Raw genomic sequence first — 18,516 nt, forward strand, 5'->3', positions numbered from 1 at the left:
TTCAGGGTTTTTAAATTTTATTTTAAAATAAAACTTGGAGAATATTACTGAAAAGGCACAGGCAGAGCAGGGAAGAGACTATCAGGGTCTGGGCTGTCAGGCCAATCCCACTGCCAGACTTGGAGTATGGTACCTGCTTTGGAACAGACAGCTTGGGAAGGGACCCATCTGAGAACTCTGCACACAAAGCTCCGTTCCTACTCAGAAGCCACCATTTAAGCAGCAATACAGAAGTGGTGGTGGCAAGTATGCCAGAAATTAGTGAGACCTCAGGACATGGATGGCCAGAGGCACACAGAGAGAGCAGGCCCAGAGGGAAGCAGGGCAGGGGCCACACAGGTGAGTGCAGATTTAACTGCAGCAGGGATTTTCAGTGAGACAGAGCAGAAAGGTAAGAATGGGACTAGGAGCACAGCCAACTTTTGTGGGAAAGGGAAAGACAAGGGGGAGCTGGCAACCCTGGGCATGGAATAGGGGAGTAGCTGGGCTGGTTAGAGCCGCAGGAGCAGCAGGTTCTGCTGGGACAGGAAACTGAGTTAGCCACGAGTGAAGGAGAGGATGCTGCAGTGACAGCTATGAGCCTGGCCAGGAATTTCAGCTGGGAGGACTCATAACCACGATATTTTAGGGATGTGACCTGAATCATCTGAACACTTCTGTGTAACAGTCAAGGAACTTTCATTGATTCTGAAGCCCTTTGGAGCATGACTTGATGGGCAGACAGCCAGAAGAAAACCTCAAAGAATCACAGAATCACTAAGATTGGAACAGACTTCCAAGATCATCAAGTCCAACCATCAACCCCGCACCACCTCCAAACCATGTCCTTAAGTCATCCATACATTGTTTGAACACTTCAAGGGATGGTGCCTCCACCAGTGTCTTGGCAGCCTGTTCCAATGCCTGACAACATTTTCCATGAAGAAATTTTCCCAATATCCAGCCTAAACCTCTCCTGGCACACCTTGAGGCCATTTCATCTCGTCCTGTCCCTTGTTCCCTGGGAGCAGAGCCCAACCCCCACCTGGCTGCATCTTCCTGTCAGGGAGTTGTGGAGATCCAGAAGGTCCCCCCTGAACCTCTTTTTCTCCAGGCTGAGCCCCCCCAGCTGCTCCTGGTGCTCCAGACCTTTCCCCAGCTCTCCTGCCCCCTTCTCTGGACACAGTGCAGCACCTCACTGTCTTTTCTTGGAGTAAGGGGTCACTCCAGGATTTGAGGTGGGGCCTCAGCAGTGCCCAGCACACAGGGATGGTCACTGCCCTGGTCCTGCTAGCCACACTGTGGCTGGTACAGGCCAGGTGCCATTTGCCTTCTTGCCCACCTGACTCATATTCAGCCACTGCTGACCAGCATCACCAGGTCCTCCTTCACCAGGCAGCTTTCAGAGCAGGCAGAACTGTCTTTTGGACAGGAGCTGGGAGAAGGGAGGCAGACCTTGCGTGGTTCTGCGGAGGAGATCAGTGTGATGAGCTGCATGGGGATGATAAAGACCACACATGCAGTCTGAGCAGCCCTGGGAGGAAGTGAGGGTGGACAGCAACTCATTGGCATAGGAAAGCTGCTGCCACACAGAACACCTCCTGGGCAGCCCCAGCACTCAAACCCAGCCACATGCCAGGCTCTCCCCAGTCCAACCAGGACAGGGCTGCCTGGTGACACAGCACTCAGGTGAGTGCCAAATCACCCTGTCTGGACCAAGTTCCCTCTAGCAGCAAGCCCAGAGCACCCCATTCCCTGCAACAGGACATCTTGGGACACTTTTGACCCTTGTACAATAAGAAGCTCAGGCAGATAGGTATTTTACTGCATCTTAATTCTATTTCTATTCCTTGTGACTTTTGAAACTCCTTCCTCCTCCCCAACATGGGAACCAAACATATAAAGGCAGGAAGCAAATTAATTTCCTTTTGAAGTAGTTGATTTACTTTGCCAATATGCACTGACACAGTAAAAAATGGAACACAATAAGCCAACCTAAGGGCCCAGCATTTCTGGCACAGCAACATATTGGTGCATACGAGACTTTATTTAAACTTTGCAAACAATCCATAAAGTGGTCAGGCAGATTAAACAATTTTTGTAGGGAAAACTATCAAGTAAGCACGGGAAAGCAAAAAAAGCACAACTTGGTCTTCTTCCAGCAGCTTCCGCACTGCAATCATGTCTGAGACTGAAGGGAAAGAGGCAGAGGTGGCTGCTTGCTGCCCATTTGGGCTATGAGCTGAGTCCTAGGTCCTGCCTGAAACAACTTCTCTCTGCTTGTGTGACAGAATTCTGGGTACAACCACATTTCTTTGTCCTCTGGCATGATCCTGAGGCTTTCCCAGATACTGGGATCAGCAGGGTTGTGGAAGGGAACTCATTTCTTAGAGCCACAGCAGGGCTATGGGGTGATGAGAGCACCTTTGGGTGCTGCAGTGCCCATGAAGCTTGGGTGAGCCCAGGTCATGGGAAGCAGGAGAGGAGCAGGCAGTAAAAGGCACCAGAACAACATCAGCTCCTCTGGAAGCCAAGAGCAGAGCTCAAAGCATATCAGAGCAGTCTCCCAGGCTGTCCATCCCAGCACCTGCTGCTCCATGTATCTCAGGGCTGGGCTGCATTCTGCCCCTGGGGACCAAGGGGAGTGGACAGAAGAGAGACTCTCTCAGCAGCACTCAGCACCTTGCAATCTGTCTGGGGGCTTATAAATGGGTGTTTTAAAAATTAGCTTTCATTGATTTTTACAGCTGACTTACCTTGTGTGGCCAAATGTCCATGGCTGTGAGCTGTCAGCCCGTTTCACAGACACATCACATCAGCACTCAGTGAGCACAGCACCAGCACTGCAGCACCAGCACGCTCCAGCCAGCACGTGCTCCCATCTCTCCCAGCCTTGCAGCTGGACCACTCACTCTGGTGGGCATGAGTGAGGACCAGTGTGACTTGCCAACCTCACGGGCTGACCCTGCCAGAGTTCCCTACGTGCTTCACAGCCACAGCATGATGGCAAGCCACAGCACCACACAAGTATTTGGCTGCATTACAAAACAGCCCACCTGCTTTCTGCCCACCAAACAGTTACCCTGTGGCTTCTCAGGTGCCTGTTGATTTTCCTTCCACTGCTGACCTGCTGCCTGGCTACAAAAGCCAGAAAAAATCACATGACCTTAATCACAGCAGCACTATTAGCCCTGTCCCTGTCCTGAGAAACATGTTGAATCAAAAAATACAACTTCAGATGAGGGACTGTCACATCCCTCCTCTGGGCCTGCACCAAAACCTTCTTGCAGGCCATTGGGCTCCATGGGCAGCTCCAGCAGAATGGTCCTGTTTCTGCCACCAAGGTGGGAAGGGATGTTTTCTGACAGAGTACCCAGAGGTCAGGAAGCCAAGACCCAGAAATGCCCCTAGCCCCGCAAGCAAAGCAGCCAAATGCTGCAGCACAAAGCTGCCCCTCCTCATCCTCCTTTCCCTAACTACCTGCCACCGACACTCCACAAACTCCACAAACTAAATCTCTTGCTGTACGGGCATGAAAGCCTTCCCTGTGCCCTCGGCTGCTGGGCAGCACAGGGCTCTGGGCTGACCCAAGAGATTCAGGAGCACTAGAAATGGTGGACAGGAGAGGAACAGACCCAAGCAGTGCTGCAGGTCACTGGGACACTTTCCTCCAGGGCAGCACGTGCTTCCATGGGTGGGGTCACCATGGCAAATGCCACACCACGACACGTGCAAATACGGGATCACAGCACCGCCAGCAGCTGCACCTCAGAGAAAGCCCACTGATCTTCTGGATCATCACAGCACAGACAGGCATGGACAGAGTGGTGAAGACAGACACGTAAGAAGACACTAGTGCTGGTGAGTGCCAGGAATGCAGGGATGAAGTATTTCCTGGTTTGGCCCCAAACAGGCCACTGCAGTTTGCAGAGCAGTGCCTGGGACTGCACAGAGAAGTGCCAAGAGAATTTCATGTTGGATCTGCAAACAGCATCTCCAGACAGCAAAGGCAAGTAAAGAGAGAAAAAAAAAGATTAAAGGAGTGGGAACTCAGCTGGAACCAAGAGGGATTTGTTTTTCACTAGATCCAGGAGTCTAAAAGAGGTGTGCACTGAGCAAGGAGAGAGATGGGCTGGGGAAGGGTACAGTAACACAGATCAGACAACAGTGCAGTGAGTTCAGCAGAAGAGTTCGAGGAAAGCAAAAAGTCTGTCTGCAAGGAAGATAAGGCTGGAGGAAGGGTGGGGGAGAGCTTATATCACAGCTCAGTTCTCTGAACTGGAGGGGGGCAGTGAGCACTGCACTGGGCGCTGCGCCCAGAGGCAAAACTTCTTCCCCTAATAACATAAGCAGAAGTAACATCACAATTCCTGCCTGCAAACCTCCCTTTGCATGTTGCAGGGACATCTCTGCAGCACCTCCCACTGCCACAGAGGTGCAGGAGACTCAGGAGACAAAGCAGAAGGACTGCACGTGACAGACCCATGGGAGGTGTCCCCTACTCCAGCATGACCCACACAGTCAAGCAACACCTCAGAGAATTTCAAACACATTTCGTTGCATGTGACATTGTGTTTGAAAGTTTCAAGAGACAAAAAAACAATCCACTGACCTACATAAAATATCCAGTTTAAGTGAACCAAAAGTATTAGCAATCATTGAAAAGTAATCATCCTTAATCAAAACTGCACCATAAACTCCAAGAAAAACAGGAGAAGCAAAAAACTGTCAGGCTCTTGTACAGCACAGCACCCTTGGAAGGAGGAGCTGTTTTGAGAATCAAAAGACACAAGAATCACTAGAGCAGCCCATTTATAAATCAAGCTGTTGACGCACACATTGCTGGAAAACACCAGCACTGAAGACATGGAAGCAAAATTTTCTTGGGACTCCCTCCCGAGACTTGCTTGCAAGAACAGAAATTGGGAAACAGAAGGTGTGGCTGGACTGCTCCAATAGTGACTGGTTCACCAGAGAAATCTTTTCTGGAATTAGTGAGATGTCTTAAATGATGCCTCAGTGATGTCTTAAATGAGTTTTGCCTTAGCAAAGGTATTAAATGCTTGGAGAAGCATTATGAACAAGTCCTGCATTATACTTGGTAGCTTTCACCATGAGGGTATGTTGACTTTCAACCTCCCAGTAATTTTAGCAAAGCCAGAGCCTTGGTCTCTGCACCAGCAGTTTGTGTCCACTATCAGAGCAGAGACCTGAAACCTCCTGGCTCCTCTCCCTGGTATTTGCATGATGTGTGAGCAAAAATACACCCTTCCTCTGGAGTATAGAGTGATCTTTGCTGGGACTAAACAGCTGCTGCTCTGACACCTGCCTGACCTGCAGCCCTGGGACATTTCCGCAGAGACCTGGGCTGGGGCACAGACCTGACCCCCCACGCCAGGACTGCGCCCAGCCGATGGAGCTGGGAAACCAAAGCTGGCTCACAGCACGGGCAGATGGCCCCAAACAGGAGTCTTTGGGCTGCCGAGGTGGTGTTTCTCTTCAGCTCATCGAGAAACACTCAGAGGGGACAAAATTAACAATAGCTTGGGGCTAAAACACTTTACAAGTGGTAAATGAACTGAAGAGAACTGAGAGGGTCGGTGCCACAGCAAAACACACAGAACAAGTCGGCCATGGAAAAGAAATACTTTTGCTGGTAACCTGGGAAAGTAAAAATGGGCAGGAGCGGGCTCACGTACACCAATACAGACCAACTCACACACCCACCTCCCTCTGTGGGCAGTGGGCTGCAGCCAGGGAGAAGGCCAGGAGCTGTGCAGAAGGGCTCGTGGCTGTAGAAACACAGCCACACTGTCACCCTTAGTAACGCTTTCTGGAAATAGGCAACACATCCAACACAGTCCCAAATGCCTCCATCCATGCAGCTCTGCCTGAAATCCCAAAGGACAAAGTATCTCCAGCAGGAAGAGCACTTTGTAAGAGAAAATAGGTTTGTGATGGATTTTGCCCCAGACCAAAGAGAAGAGTTTATGTGAAAGGGAGAACACTAAGGACAGAAGCAGGGGGGGCAATGTTTTGACTCGTACACAAGTTGCCTGTAACACCACTTATCCTGGCTCTCCTACAGCCAGGAAGAGGCAAGCTCCTCCAGAAAAGTTGACACATCCTAACTTAGCCTTCTAAGGAGGCAGGAATTAATTGATGGCAAGAGGTATTCCCTTCTCTCCATATACTATATAGGACTTTAAAGAACAAGGTCTGGATGAGGCACATTTAAGGCATGAAACATTAGGACAAATAAACTCAATCATGCCCAGAGAACTGTACGACCACCTGTGGCCTGGAGAAAGAGCTGTCCAAGCCACAGCAATCCTTCAGGTCCACAGGTCTGTGCTCCTCCTTCTACCGTGCTCTGGACAGCAAAGGTACAGATACTCCCTGAAGAAGAATCCTGAGCAGTACCTCGGCATTTCCTGTGCATGGTATTATTAGAACAAAGAGGAAAGTACCTCCTCCAAGAGAGCTGTGTGTGCTGCAACTGACACTTCAAACACTTCATCTAAATATCAAATGCCGAAATCTTCCAGGAAACACAGAAAGGATTTTGCCTTTTTTGACTATGCCAGCCATGCTGGCCGGAGTGTCATGGGGTCAGATCACTTCCCTTCAAACACATGGAGGCCCACTAAATTAACAATCATATAGGAAAATCAAGTATTGGAAAACCATCCCTCTCCAACGTTTGGCCATTTTGTTCTCTGCTGGGGACATGCTCCTCACTCAAGAACCCTGGTCCACAACTGTCTTGTGCTGGACACCACTTCAGAGCTGAGCAGAAGCCATTCTGTCCTCTCACAGCATAGGCAGCAGCATCCTGCACCTCTGGCAACAGAACTCTCCACCCAGGGCTGCAGGTCAATTCTCCATCCCAACCTGCAGGGGTTCAAAACATGCCTCCCAAAAGCACTCAGCCCATTATCTCACAGCCTGACAGTTTACTAAAGCCTTTAATGTTTTTTTTTTAGCTTTTGACCAGCTTCCTAGTTAAAAAATAGCTCAACTAGGCTGAACTGCAGGAGATATTTCCCCCACACCTATGGGCCAGCCTGTGGCTGCCAGAGCTGGCTCTGGGCTCAGACAAGTTCCCCACTCTGGGTTCAGAGATCAGGCACACTGGCAGTCAACACTGTTACTGTTTTTCCATTGAACAGACCACAACATAAATCAATATCTGCTTAAAGAAAACAAAAATACAATTCTAATAACAAATTATCTTTAATCCATACTGGACAAAGTTGACACCTTTCCTCTGTAAAGGCGGCTGCAAAATTCAGTTAGTGTTTGTGAAGTGCTCGGATGTCACAGCAATAAGTACCCCAGAGAAGCTCCTGAGAAAATGAATAGTTTGGTCTTGGTGAGCAGGGACACGAGCACACAGCAGGATTAACAAAGTTAGCTAGTGAGCATCTTCCATCCATGCACTGCGTCTGGAAGACACAGCCTGTGACCATGAAGGCCACACTGTAACACAGATAAGAGGCCTGAAGTAAGAACTAAGGCAATTTTGGTCATGGTGTTTCCTGACTTCCAAGAAATCAGGAAGTTTACACAGAAGCATTTCAGCTTGACCGTGTAGCCTCCCCCCAGCACTCACCAAAATGTATCCTGAAGCTCACAGTCAGCCTCAGGCCCTCTCCTTCTGAAGGATCTTCAAAACCACAGGACAAAGCCAGTTCTTAATGAAGCTGATGGTCCCTTCCCAGAGATCAGCTGTGCTACCAGTGACCGCTGCAGCCACTATGACCAGCTCTGAGTTTCCCCAGGCTGGAAAGGCAGGACATGGCAGAGCCAACAGCAAGAGCTGCCTTCTCCTCAGAGGCCCAACAGCAGCAGGTAGCATGTTACTGAATTCTCTTGTGGCCAGGTGACAGCAAAAGAGAGCTAGAATGCTTGGACAGCCTTTCACACATGGAACAGACCCTTTCATCAACACCACTGCCATGCAGCATGCTCCTGCATCATTCCTAGTCCTAGTCTCCACCCATTTCTCCTCTGCTCTTAATTTCTATTTTGATTTCCCAGCTTTACTTGGTGAGCAGTGAATTTTTATCAGGGCTCCTCAACAGCACACTCACCACAAACATCACTTCCCCCAAAGTTTCAAAACACTCCCCACCCCTCCTCACAACCAAGGTGGCATAGAACTTCCTAGATAAGGTGGCTGGGGGAACAGTGACATTTTTAAATGACTAAGCAGCCTCTTTCCCCAGCCCTCTTCTCAGAAACAGATGAACAACTTGGGGATGACTCTTCCCAAAAGTATTTGGTGAAGAGCTGCAGCCTGGTCTGGTGTGGGGATGAGATTGCACCAGACTGCAGGCAGAGCATTAATGGAAAGTGCCAGCCAGTGGCCAAGGGGTTATCAGCTCCTTCCAAAGGGCTCTGCACTACGGGCAGAGCCTCTGCTACCAGTGGGTGCTTCCCAAAGCGGTCACACTCGGTCAGGTGACCTCTTAAGTGACCTCTAAGCCCCAGCAAACCTCACGGGGTGGAACATACTCACTGTCATTGCCTCTGCCCAGCACAGATTGCAGTGGTGCTCAGAGTGGCTGTAATAGCTCCCAAGGAAAATGAGAAACTGAACTCCAGGACACTTTCTCCCCAGGCTCTAGGCAGGGATCAGAGGGTTTACAGCATGATGGAAGTAATACAACAAAACCAGGTGGTCTTTCCAGCCAGGTGAGCCATTTTGCTCTAGCAGGAGCCCTCCAGCCATGGTGTGCCAGGCACAGAGCACACGTGCTGATCAGCTGAATGGCGCTGTGCAGGGCCCGGCACACGCTGCTGGTACCGCACCCACAGCACTCCACGCCTGGGGGGACGTGCTGCTGGCCCCTGCTACCATGAGATGTGTTCAACCAGGCTATATGCTGCTTTCCAAGCTATGGAAAACCTTACTGCCCCTGAGCTGCTGGCCAGGGAACTGCTCTGGGGCTGTACCATGAAGGCTCGGCCCTGCTCTGCAGCGCGGATCACTCTCGCCAGCTACCTGGAGACTTTTCATCAGGTGCTTATCAGCCTCCAGGCTCACAAGGCACTTCGGGCAAGCTGTTCCCCAGCAGACACCACAACAGGGTAGATCATCCCCTTCACTGTGCTCACAGACAGGCCCAAAATACCAGAAGTAACAAATCACTGGAATCCCAAAGCCTTTGCCAGCTGGCAGTAATGGCTCAAGGAATCTACTCCTCTCTGAAAACACAGTGGCCGTTCTCTTGTGTTTGAGTTCATTAAATGCTGCCCGCCCAACACCTCTCAGCACTCACAGCTTCTTTGCTGATCACCATACCCTTACAGGCTCTAGTCCAAAGGGGCTTTTCACAAATTTCAACAGGAATTAAAACTGATTGTCCTGGAGCACTTATTCACCCACACTGGAGTACAGACAGGACTTTTCTGTCCTACTCTCCCAGCAAGCTCCTCATGCCAGATGGAGGCAGAGAGTTGGTGTCACAGGAGAAACTCCTCCATTACACACTGGCCTTTGAGCTTTTATTTGGGTGTGCAGTTTTCCAAGCCTATACTTGTTACGAGGTGCCACAGCATTGTGAAAGATGGCTAAACGCACTCCTACGTGTTTGTTTCTGGACATGAATCCTCTACCAGCTCTTAAGCTAAAACATCTGCGACTTGCACTCACAACTTGGCCCACAAAAGCCCTAGCAAACTCACTGTCCCTGGGCTTGCCTGCACTGTGTCCTCAAAGCCAAGATACAGCCCTTCCTAAACGTTTTAAAGCATTGTTTTGCAACCTCTGAAACAACCATTTGAGAGATACTGGCCAAAGCTCCGTTTTATATGTTGTAGCAGCTAGGAGAGAAGCAGTAAGACTGCAACAGCAGTAACCACTGAGGTAATGCTCACCACTGGGCTAAATACATGGTTTGGGTTAGCACTGTAGGCTAAAGCCTCCCCCTGTCTGGGGCTGTCAAGTCCATGACAGTCAGTTGTAAGTTAAACAGTCATTAAAACTTAATATCCATTGCTTCCCCAGTGGTGGAGTCTTTTCCACTCCAAGGTTCACTGGGAGGAGATGGGAGTGTGAGAAATAGAGCTGGGGACTGTGGAAAGGAGGAGGGGACAAATATTGTTTCTGGAGGGAGGTGGGAAGAAAAAAAAAGCAACTTCTGGAATTGATGCGAATGGAAACAGAGATGTGAAAAGCAACTTAGAATTCCAGTTGTGACTCAGTTTTGACCTAACTGACGGGGCAAGGGGAAGGAGAGAGTGGACAAGAGCAGTCAACACTACAAACCCAAAACAACCCTGCCTCCACAACACACACTCTGTTGGCAGGCAGTGACAAACCTCCGACAGCCAGCAGGTAACAGGAGCCTATTGCTAAGAATCAGCTCCCCGACCTCCCAATCCTCCCACTGCTGATGGCTGCAGGAATGTGGGGCTCCCAAAATTGTTAAGTGCAAATGCCCACCTGCAGACTGATGCTTCTCTGCAGTTGCACAGTGTGTTGAAGGAATCCCCAAGCCAAGCCAGCAGCACATTGACACGGGGAGAGCTCACACAATTGCAGACATATTAAACCATCTTTTAAAATCCTTGAGTCTTTTGTATTGTACCTCACATATTCCTGTTTTGGGGATGTACACTTGAACTCTGAGGTCAGACAATGGCCTGGTCCATGCTGCCTCTGTTCCCAAAACAAAAACACCCAACCCACCAGCCAGAGCCTGGGTTGTATGTTCCAACTCTGGGGGGCTGACAGCCTGATTCCCCTATGATCAGTACAGAGAGGAACATAAGGACCAGCTGAGCCCTGTCCTGTTTTCTCCTTCAACTGGGAGGAGCACAGAGCAGCAGGAAGGAGCAAGGCCCAAAGGCTTTGAAGCACACATCAATATTAGTCATGGGAAGACAGGTCTTTTACAAACAGTATCAGCAATCAGCACATCTCACTCTTCAGAACAGAGCATGACAAGGAAGGCACATACAAGAGAGCTGCACTAATGCAACACTGCGAGATAAGATTAAAACCAGAAGCAAAAAAGAGTATTTATGGGAACTTCATATTTCAGTCAGTGATGTTGCGACATTTGCATTTTGATGCCCAGGCATTAAAGCACAGCCACAAGCACAGTGCTTGCTGCTGGCAGGTGGCACGTGGGCAGGTCACAGGTAGGAGCTGCCCCAAACACTACTACTGTGTGTTTGCAAATACATCACTTGGTCCGATAAGAGACTTGATCTCTCCAAATAGATTCTTCCTCATGAGTACAAAGTAATACAAAGGTACTGTGAGGAGGAGGAGACAGCAAGAACTACAAGAACAGCAGGGCAATCATTTTCTCTCAAATGATATGGAAATAAAAATGAAGCAGGAAGAAAATGGTACCTCTGTCAAGGGTCTTGGTCTTCTCTCTACAACAAATTCTGTGTGGCAGAGCTCACAGTAACTTGTGTTGGAGGAGGATAACCATTTTTCCAGGCAGCTCTTGTGCACGGTGCCCAGTGTTCCTGTGCAGTCACATGGGGAAAGCAGTCCCTCCCCATTTCCACCTTCATGACAGATTCGACAGATGGGACCATCACTAAAGATGCAGAACAAGAGACAAACAGAATGAAATCACAGTCAGAGCAGGCAGAACAACACAGCCACAGGGTCTGGTCCCACCAGGCCCCAGAAAGGCACACGAACAGCAGGCAGTGTGTGGCACAGCATGCCAGGAGCCTGCTGCAGCAAGAAACCAGTCTGAGGGGACCATGGAGGTGCTCAGGACATTTTAGATCATTTAAAATCTGGAAGACCTGTAACAAGAGAAGATGGCACATCTGCCTGGCCAACTTAGCTGGCCCCAGAAGTGACTGCAGTCCCACAGTCTTCAGCTCTGCTCACACTGGGCAGGGGCTGATACTGGACTCAACACCAAGCCTGAAGCACTCATGCAAAGCCCAAAGTGAAGCCAAATGACCCACGGTAGTCACAGCATGCCCCAGCCACCTGCAGCCACTCAAGAGGTTGGCAATCAGAGTCACATTTACCAGATCACCTAACCCACTCTCAGCCCACCTCAGCTCTGCAGCCTGGGCTGAGCAGGAACTGCACAAGGAACAGCAATATCTCAAGATGTAACTGCACTGACCCTGGAAGCTCACCTCTCCAAGAACACAACATATTTCAGAGGCACCCAGACCAAGGTCTCCAGCATACAAACCCTCTGCCCATCACTGCACAGTAACTCTCTGGCATCCCATGGGCACACCCTCCCCAGAGCAACAACTGCTCTGCAGCATTTGGCCTCTCGGTGGCTGCAGAAATGCTTTGGTGCTTCAGCAACACCACCTCCTTGGCCATGAGTCTCAACTACAGAATCACACAGAACCTCACAGACCTCACAGAACCACAGGTACCCACCAAAGCAAGTAACAAACACTTTCAGAGACACTTGCAACCTTCCCCGCAGGAGGCCTGTGTTGCTCATCCCACTGAAACCATCCATCTGTTCCCAAGATATTCCTGACACCTTCAGCTGGCACCACTGACTGTGAACAATTAGTGCTACACCTTTCACTACACCAGCTTGCTCAAAGCCACAGCCACTCTGGCCTGGAACACTTACAGGGATGGGGCATCCCAGCTGGCATCCCAAGGCACAGGTTTGTTAGCAGCCCTGTGCCACATATGCCAGCCCCATGATGAGGATGTTTTGGGCTCCCGGGGAAGGCCCAAATGGCTCTAGACACCAAAGTTTGCTGTTCTCAGCAGTTCAGTACATACATCTCTTCTGCATTCACTGATCACTGAGATCATTTAGGAACAAAATGCTGGACAGCAGAGGCCTAGGACAGGATTGTCTTCCCTGGACCATGGACACCAGGCCCTCACTAGCATCTCTCTTTCCACCTTCCAACCAGCTGTTTCTTTCACACCATTTTCCTCTTCCATCCAAAGCTGCCCAGATTTAGGGGTGTGAGAGGGAGAGAAAGGAACATCTTTGTTTCAAAGACCCTATTGTATGTCCTCTTGAAATCCAGGTGAGTGATATCAGATAGCATTTTTTTTTACGTATTGCTGACAGAACAAAAGCCACACAGAACCCGTACCATTAGGTCCCACTCCACTGCTGTTCTGACTTCAAAAAACCCCACTTGACTGCAGAAGTTCGTGGGATTGCAACACAACAGTCAGAGCAAGCACCTGGTAATCTTCAAAAGCAGCAGGACCACTTCCATTAGTTTGCACAGAAAGCAAGAGTGAGACATGGAAGCACAGTTCAAGGAAAAGGAGCACACTGGGGAAAAAGGTTGGTGGGACAGGAAGGAAAGAGAAGAGCCAGCAAGGAAGTGCATGTCAGCTTGCTAAAGGAGAAGCAAGATTCCTCTCTGTGTGCCACAGGAGATCTCTACCACTTTCAACATTTAGCTGGTTTCATCCCAATTGGACTTTTATTTATATTTAAGTCTGTGAAGCAAATTACACCCAATGTACACCATCCCCTTCTCTCTGCCAAACATCACTGTCCCTGTTCTCACCTCCTTTTTACATGCCTTTATATTTAGGGGACTTCCTCAGCCAAGACAATCCCTGCAAAAGGTACAACAGGAGTCTGGGGAGGTGGTGGAAACGTCATCCTCAGAGATCCTGGAAACTACATCAGACAAGGCTCTGAGCAGGCCTGCTCTAAAAGGAGGCTGGACCAGACATCCTACGGAATTCCCTTCCAATTTGAATTATTTGATGATTCTGTAACACTTATTGCCATAAAATGCTGTACCAGTACAGCAGAAGTACAGCCTGCACACAGAGCCCTAGTGACATGGACAGACAATCCCCTAGAGCCTCCAGTGCTCTCATGCATTTGTCATTTCCTAAGAAAAGCATCTGCAAGATATTTCATTCGTTCTCTTCCTGTTGGGAAGTTTCATATTTCCAGCACATTACTATAACCTTGGCTACCAACAAAAAATCCAAAATGAAAAAATCTGCTGACAGTGTGTGAAAAAAAAATTCTTATCAGACTTCATTTTCCTTCCTTCCTTCCCCCCCTGCCCTGGGTGGGGGCCCGGTCACACTCCCACATGATACACACTCAGACACAGTTTTCCAGCAGGCTGTAGACACCATATCAGTAATTCAACATTCCAGTGCAGTCACGCTGCTCCTGGCTTTTGTGCTAAGTGCTGGTGACAAGGAAACCCACCACCAAAAGAAACAAACTGGTGTCCATGTCATAAAGAATCCTGTTGGGGTTTTTTAACGTGTTTCCAGGTAGTTTTCCCACATGATTATTACACCCCCAAAAGTTCTTAAGGGTTAAACAACTTCTCACCCAGCCTATCTGTTGCCAGAGAGCAAGCCCAGTTCCTTTCACATTTTTATTGGCCTGCTCCAGGTTTGCTGGACGCAGCAATTATGTTTGCCTCTATTCTCATCCAGGTTCCCTGCATTCCTTCCCCATGTCTGCAACCACTGCTTTCACATCCCATAAATATTTGACCAAATTCATTGAAAAAAATTAACAGCTGTTCAGACAGGATTTCTGAACACAAAATGTGACACAAATGCTCTCGGTAGCTGGGCTGAACAATGCTGCCAAACGTCCTCTTCTCTGGAAGCTATTCAAAATACATGACAAGAAGTCACATCAGGAGGAGTCTGAGCCAGTGAAGCTGCCACGTGTTCCCTCCAGCAATAGCTGGATGCTGTAGTTCCTGCAACACAAACACCCTCCCCTCCCTGTGGCGGAAGATCAACGCCATGCCTTTACTCCATGGACATTCCCAGAACAGGGGCTGTGCTCCCCTTCCAGCCCTTCAAATGTCTCCATGAACAGCACGGCCCCGGCTTTGCTGCCGCCCCCGAGGCCGTGACAGCAGCGTGCAGGAGAGACACCTGTGCCACCTCATCCTGAGCGGCCGCAGGTCTGCGGCTTCCACGAGCACGCCGGCTCCAGGCCACCAGCACACGGGACAGCGGGAGCCCCGCGGAGGGCACAGGCCGGGCAAGCAGCTGGCTCACGAGGATTCACACTCAGTATTAGCACCCTGGCAAACTCCTTCACTAAACAAGACTTTGTCGCCTCCCCGTACCCCTGAGCCACCCAAAAAGGGGAAGAGCCCAGCTGCAGCCCTGAGCCCTGTTCCTGCAGCAGCCTCACCTCTGGGCGCCCAGAGCCTTGATCACCGTGGAGAGGAGGCGCCCGTCCTTGGCGGTGACCTGTGTGATGTACTGCGGGCGGCCGATGTCCGAGTCCTCCACCGACTTGGAGAGGGCAGCGCTTCCCGGGCAGTCGCAGAGGGAGCCGGGGAGGTGGCAGCAGTCGCCCGTCGTCATGGCAGCTCCGGGCCCCGCTGTCCCGGGCCTGGCACCCGGGAGACCTGCACAACAGCAGCACAGTCACACCTCAGAACCCTGGAGTGCCCAACCCCTCACCCTCCTTCAGCCCTGCTCGCGCTGGCAGCGCCCCAGGGCCCCAACAGACACGCGTTTTGTGAGTCTTCTGTCCCCTTTAATAGGCTTTGTGAGGCTGCCTTACCATAAAATTAAGGCTCCAAGTGTTCTACTTACATAACTTACCATCAGAATTGCAAATCTGCCTTTCCCAGAGAGAATTCCTGGTAACCACCCTTTAACCTCATGAAGCCTTTCAAACTGAATGTGCCAACACAGAGATGGGGAACCAAACAAGAAGCCCCACGGGCCTGTGCTGTTCTGGCTAGAGCCATCCCGAAAACCTATACACTCCATCAACACAGCAAAGTTTCACCTGAACAGGGCACCTAAACCTGTTTATGTGGCTGGGTTCAGAAGGCCCTTCTCAGCTGCCTTCAGGAGCTTTCTGAGCACTTGAAAGACTGTCCAAGCCCAAAAGGCTCCCCCACCCCATCTTTGATCTTCTTTCCCTTTATTTCTTTAATGAAATGCACATGCTTCCATTTCTATATCCCCTGTAGTACGCCCCAACAGTGAATGTGTGGATATGAACCTCCCAAAAGCACCAAAAATCCTCCCTGGGAAGGGCAGCAGGCCAGCCTACCTCCTTTCTCTTTTAACTGTTCAGACCAATCATGACTTTTACAAGAGCCACGTGCAAACAGCAAAGCACACCAGCACATTTCCAACATTTACCCAGCAAAGAGAACACATGGAACAAACAGCAAATACAAGAACTGGAGAGAAGATGCAGAGAAAAGCCCAACATGGCCAACCAGGAGCTGGCTCTGATGAGCCATGTGTGGACAGCAGAGCTCTCTGCCTTTGAGGGAAAGCAGCAGCTCACCCAAGCTGCCAGAAACAGCCAAGTTCCTCCCTGGCAGGGGATATCTCATCCCCAAAATCAGGTATGCTCTGCAGGCTCCAAAAAATCCTGTTTTTGCCAATCGCCTTTAACCTGGTCCCCAAGAGGCAGCAGAAATAAAGAGCTGGGGTTACAGTGAGTCATGCTGAACACAATCCAACAACATCGTACTGCTGGTAAAACCAAAATCCCTGTGTCTGTAAACAGGGCTGCCTTATGTAAGGCACGCACAGTAATCCCTGTGCGCCAGCACTGCTGGGAGCAGAGATGGAATGCTGCCTCATCCTGGCGGCTGGATTCAAGATGAAATAAATCCATAAAAGAAGTTCAAATGAAAGCAATGAAAAGGAAAAAAGGAGAGGAATAAAAGGAGATAAAATAACCACAACCCCAAAGAAGATACATGAAAATAATTAGGTTTGTTAAATTTCAGGGGAATGGGGTGAATCTGCAATCTTTGCCTCCTGGAGGTAGGAGCAGGCAAACAAATCTTCACCATCCCGTCCAAGGAAAGGCTTTTTTGTTTTGCGATCTCTGTGCACAACACAGAGTCAAACATTCCCATGAAACTGCAGTTCTGTCAGATTCAACTAAGCCAAAATCTAACTAAAATAACTAAAGAAAATAAGGGCTCGTTCCTGGTTGGAGGCTTGGCCACACTACAGAGGACCAAAGAGCCAGTACAAGAACGTGATCCTTGAAGCCCTGAAAACACTGATTTGGGTAAGCACAAGTGCTTTTCCATGTCTTGGAAATTAAGCAACTCACACAACCAAGGGCTTCATCTGTCAAGACAGTTTCCTTCATGTACATGCGTTCAAGAGGGAGAGAGCTCTTCACTGGTGCCTCAGCACCAGATGCCAACTTTGGTTGCATTCCCTCACTTTACAGAATAGTTTCCAGTTTCTAATAGAAGACTTTCTGATCTCTTTATTAAAGCTGCTCTTGATAAGTATCTGTAATCCTTCCTTTGCATCTGAGCAGGAACAAACTTGAGCTTGTGGGCAGGTCAGTCATCTTCAAAACAAATGTGAATCTTTTCATCAACTTAAAAATTAACTTCATAGACTCAGCCTCTCTCTCCACCTGTGCAAAGAACACACAGAGTTAGAGCTACTGTTCTTATTTCTCCTCGTCAAAAAAAAGACTACAAATTCTCCAACTCCAAGGAGCAAAAGGTAAAATGATAAATGCTATTGGAATTACTTAAGTCAGCTGTTCTGCAAGTTAAGGAGTTCTTTCAATTTTAACAACCTCTTACTGAAACAAGCATGAGAAGATAACATGCTTTTAACAAAAAGGTCAGCTCCATTTGTTCGGCCAAAATGTTGCTTAAAGTCCAGAGGAAAAAGGTCCATTCTGTGTACTGGAATAAAACTGCCCTCACTGACTGTGTCCTGGGAGTATTTATACTGAGGCTCTTTGTGCTCCCCATCTGACAGACACAGGCAGCCCCATGGCCTTGCCCTGGAAGGGAATGGCCACCCTGCCGCTCTTCAGGCAACGCGCGGGTTTCTGGTACAACTTATTTGGCGTTTCCTTGTCGGGGTCCAGCCCAGGGCGGAACCTGAAGTCACTGCTTTAATATCTGACTCATGCCATTCAGCAAATATGAAGGAAAAGCAGCAAGGTTTTCATGGTTAGTAAAGAAGTAACTGAAATCCAAAGATAACATCTGCAGTGCACTCGGGTCCCAGTTCCATACCCAGTGGAACATGAACCATGGTGTACAGCCAAGTCAGTCCCTTTCCTGATCCCTGAAGGATCAGCTCATCAACACACAGCCTTCTCTCACAATTGTCAACAGCTCATCCAGCCCAAACCCAGTGCTCACAGAATTGTTCAGGTTGGAAAGGGCCTTTGAGATCATCTATTCCAACTGTTGCCCCAGCACTGCCAAGCCCACCACTAACCCATGTCCCCAAGTGCCACATCCACACAGCTTTTAAATCCCTGTAGGGATGGGGACTCCACCACTGTCCTGGACAGCTGTGCCAGTGCCTGACCACCCTTTCCATGAAGGAATTTTTTCAGCCTAAACCTCCCCAGTATGACTTGAGGTTGTTTCCTCTCATCCTGTCACTTGTTACCTGGGAGAAGTGACTGACTCCCACCTGGCTGAACTCTCAGGGAGTTTTAGTGAGCAAGAAGGTTCCCCCTGTACCTCCTTTTCTGAACACCCAGCTCCCTTAGCCACTCATCATCAGATTTGTGCTCTAACCCCTTCCCCAGCTCCATTTGCAGCAGAAACATCAAAATCCCG

General features: G+C 49.4%; 1 protein-coding gene across 5 annotated transcripts in view; it reads right to left on the reverse strand.

The window, feature by feature from the left end:
- Window positions 1-18,516, reverse strand: part of MARCHF2 (membrane associated ring-CH-type finger 2) — a 34,203-nt gene that overhangs the window by 6,423 nt on the left and 9,264 nt on the right. For 4 of the 5 annotated variants that reach the window (XM_039566169.1, XM_039566170.1, XM_039566171.1 and 1 more), the window contains exons 2-3: window positions 15,114-15,333; window positions 11,351-11,546 (exon numbers count right to left, since the gene is read on the reverse strand). In XM_039566169.1, the coding sequence (XP_039422103.1) occupies window positions 11,351-11,546; window positions 15,114-15,289 (372 nt within the window). In that variant the 5' untranslated portion in view covers window positions 15,290-15,333. Of the gene's footprint in view, window positions 1-11,350; window positions 11,547-15,113; window positions 15,334-17,021; window positions 18,175-18,516 lie in introns of those variants that run through there. The other variant, XM_019293126.2, reaches the window with a different exon arrangement.

Source organism: Corvus cornix, chromosome 28, assembly GCF_000738735.6.
Source record: "Corvus cornix cornix isolate S_Up_H32 chromosome 28, ASM73873v5, whole genome shotgun sequence".
NCBI classification, from domain to species: domain Eukaryota; kingdom Metazoa; phylum Chordata; class Aves; order Passeriformes; family Corvidae; genus Corvus; species Corvus cornix.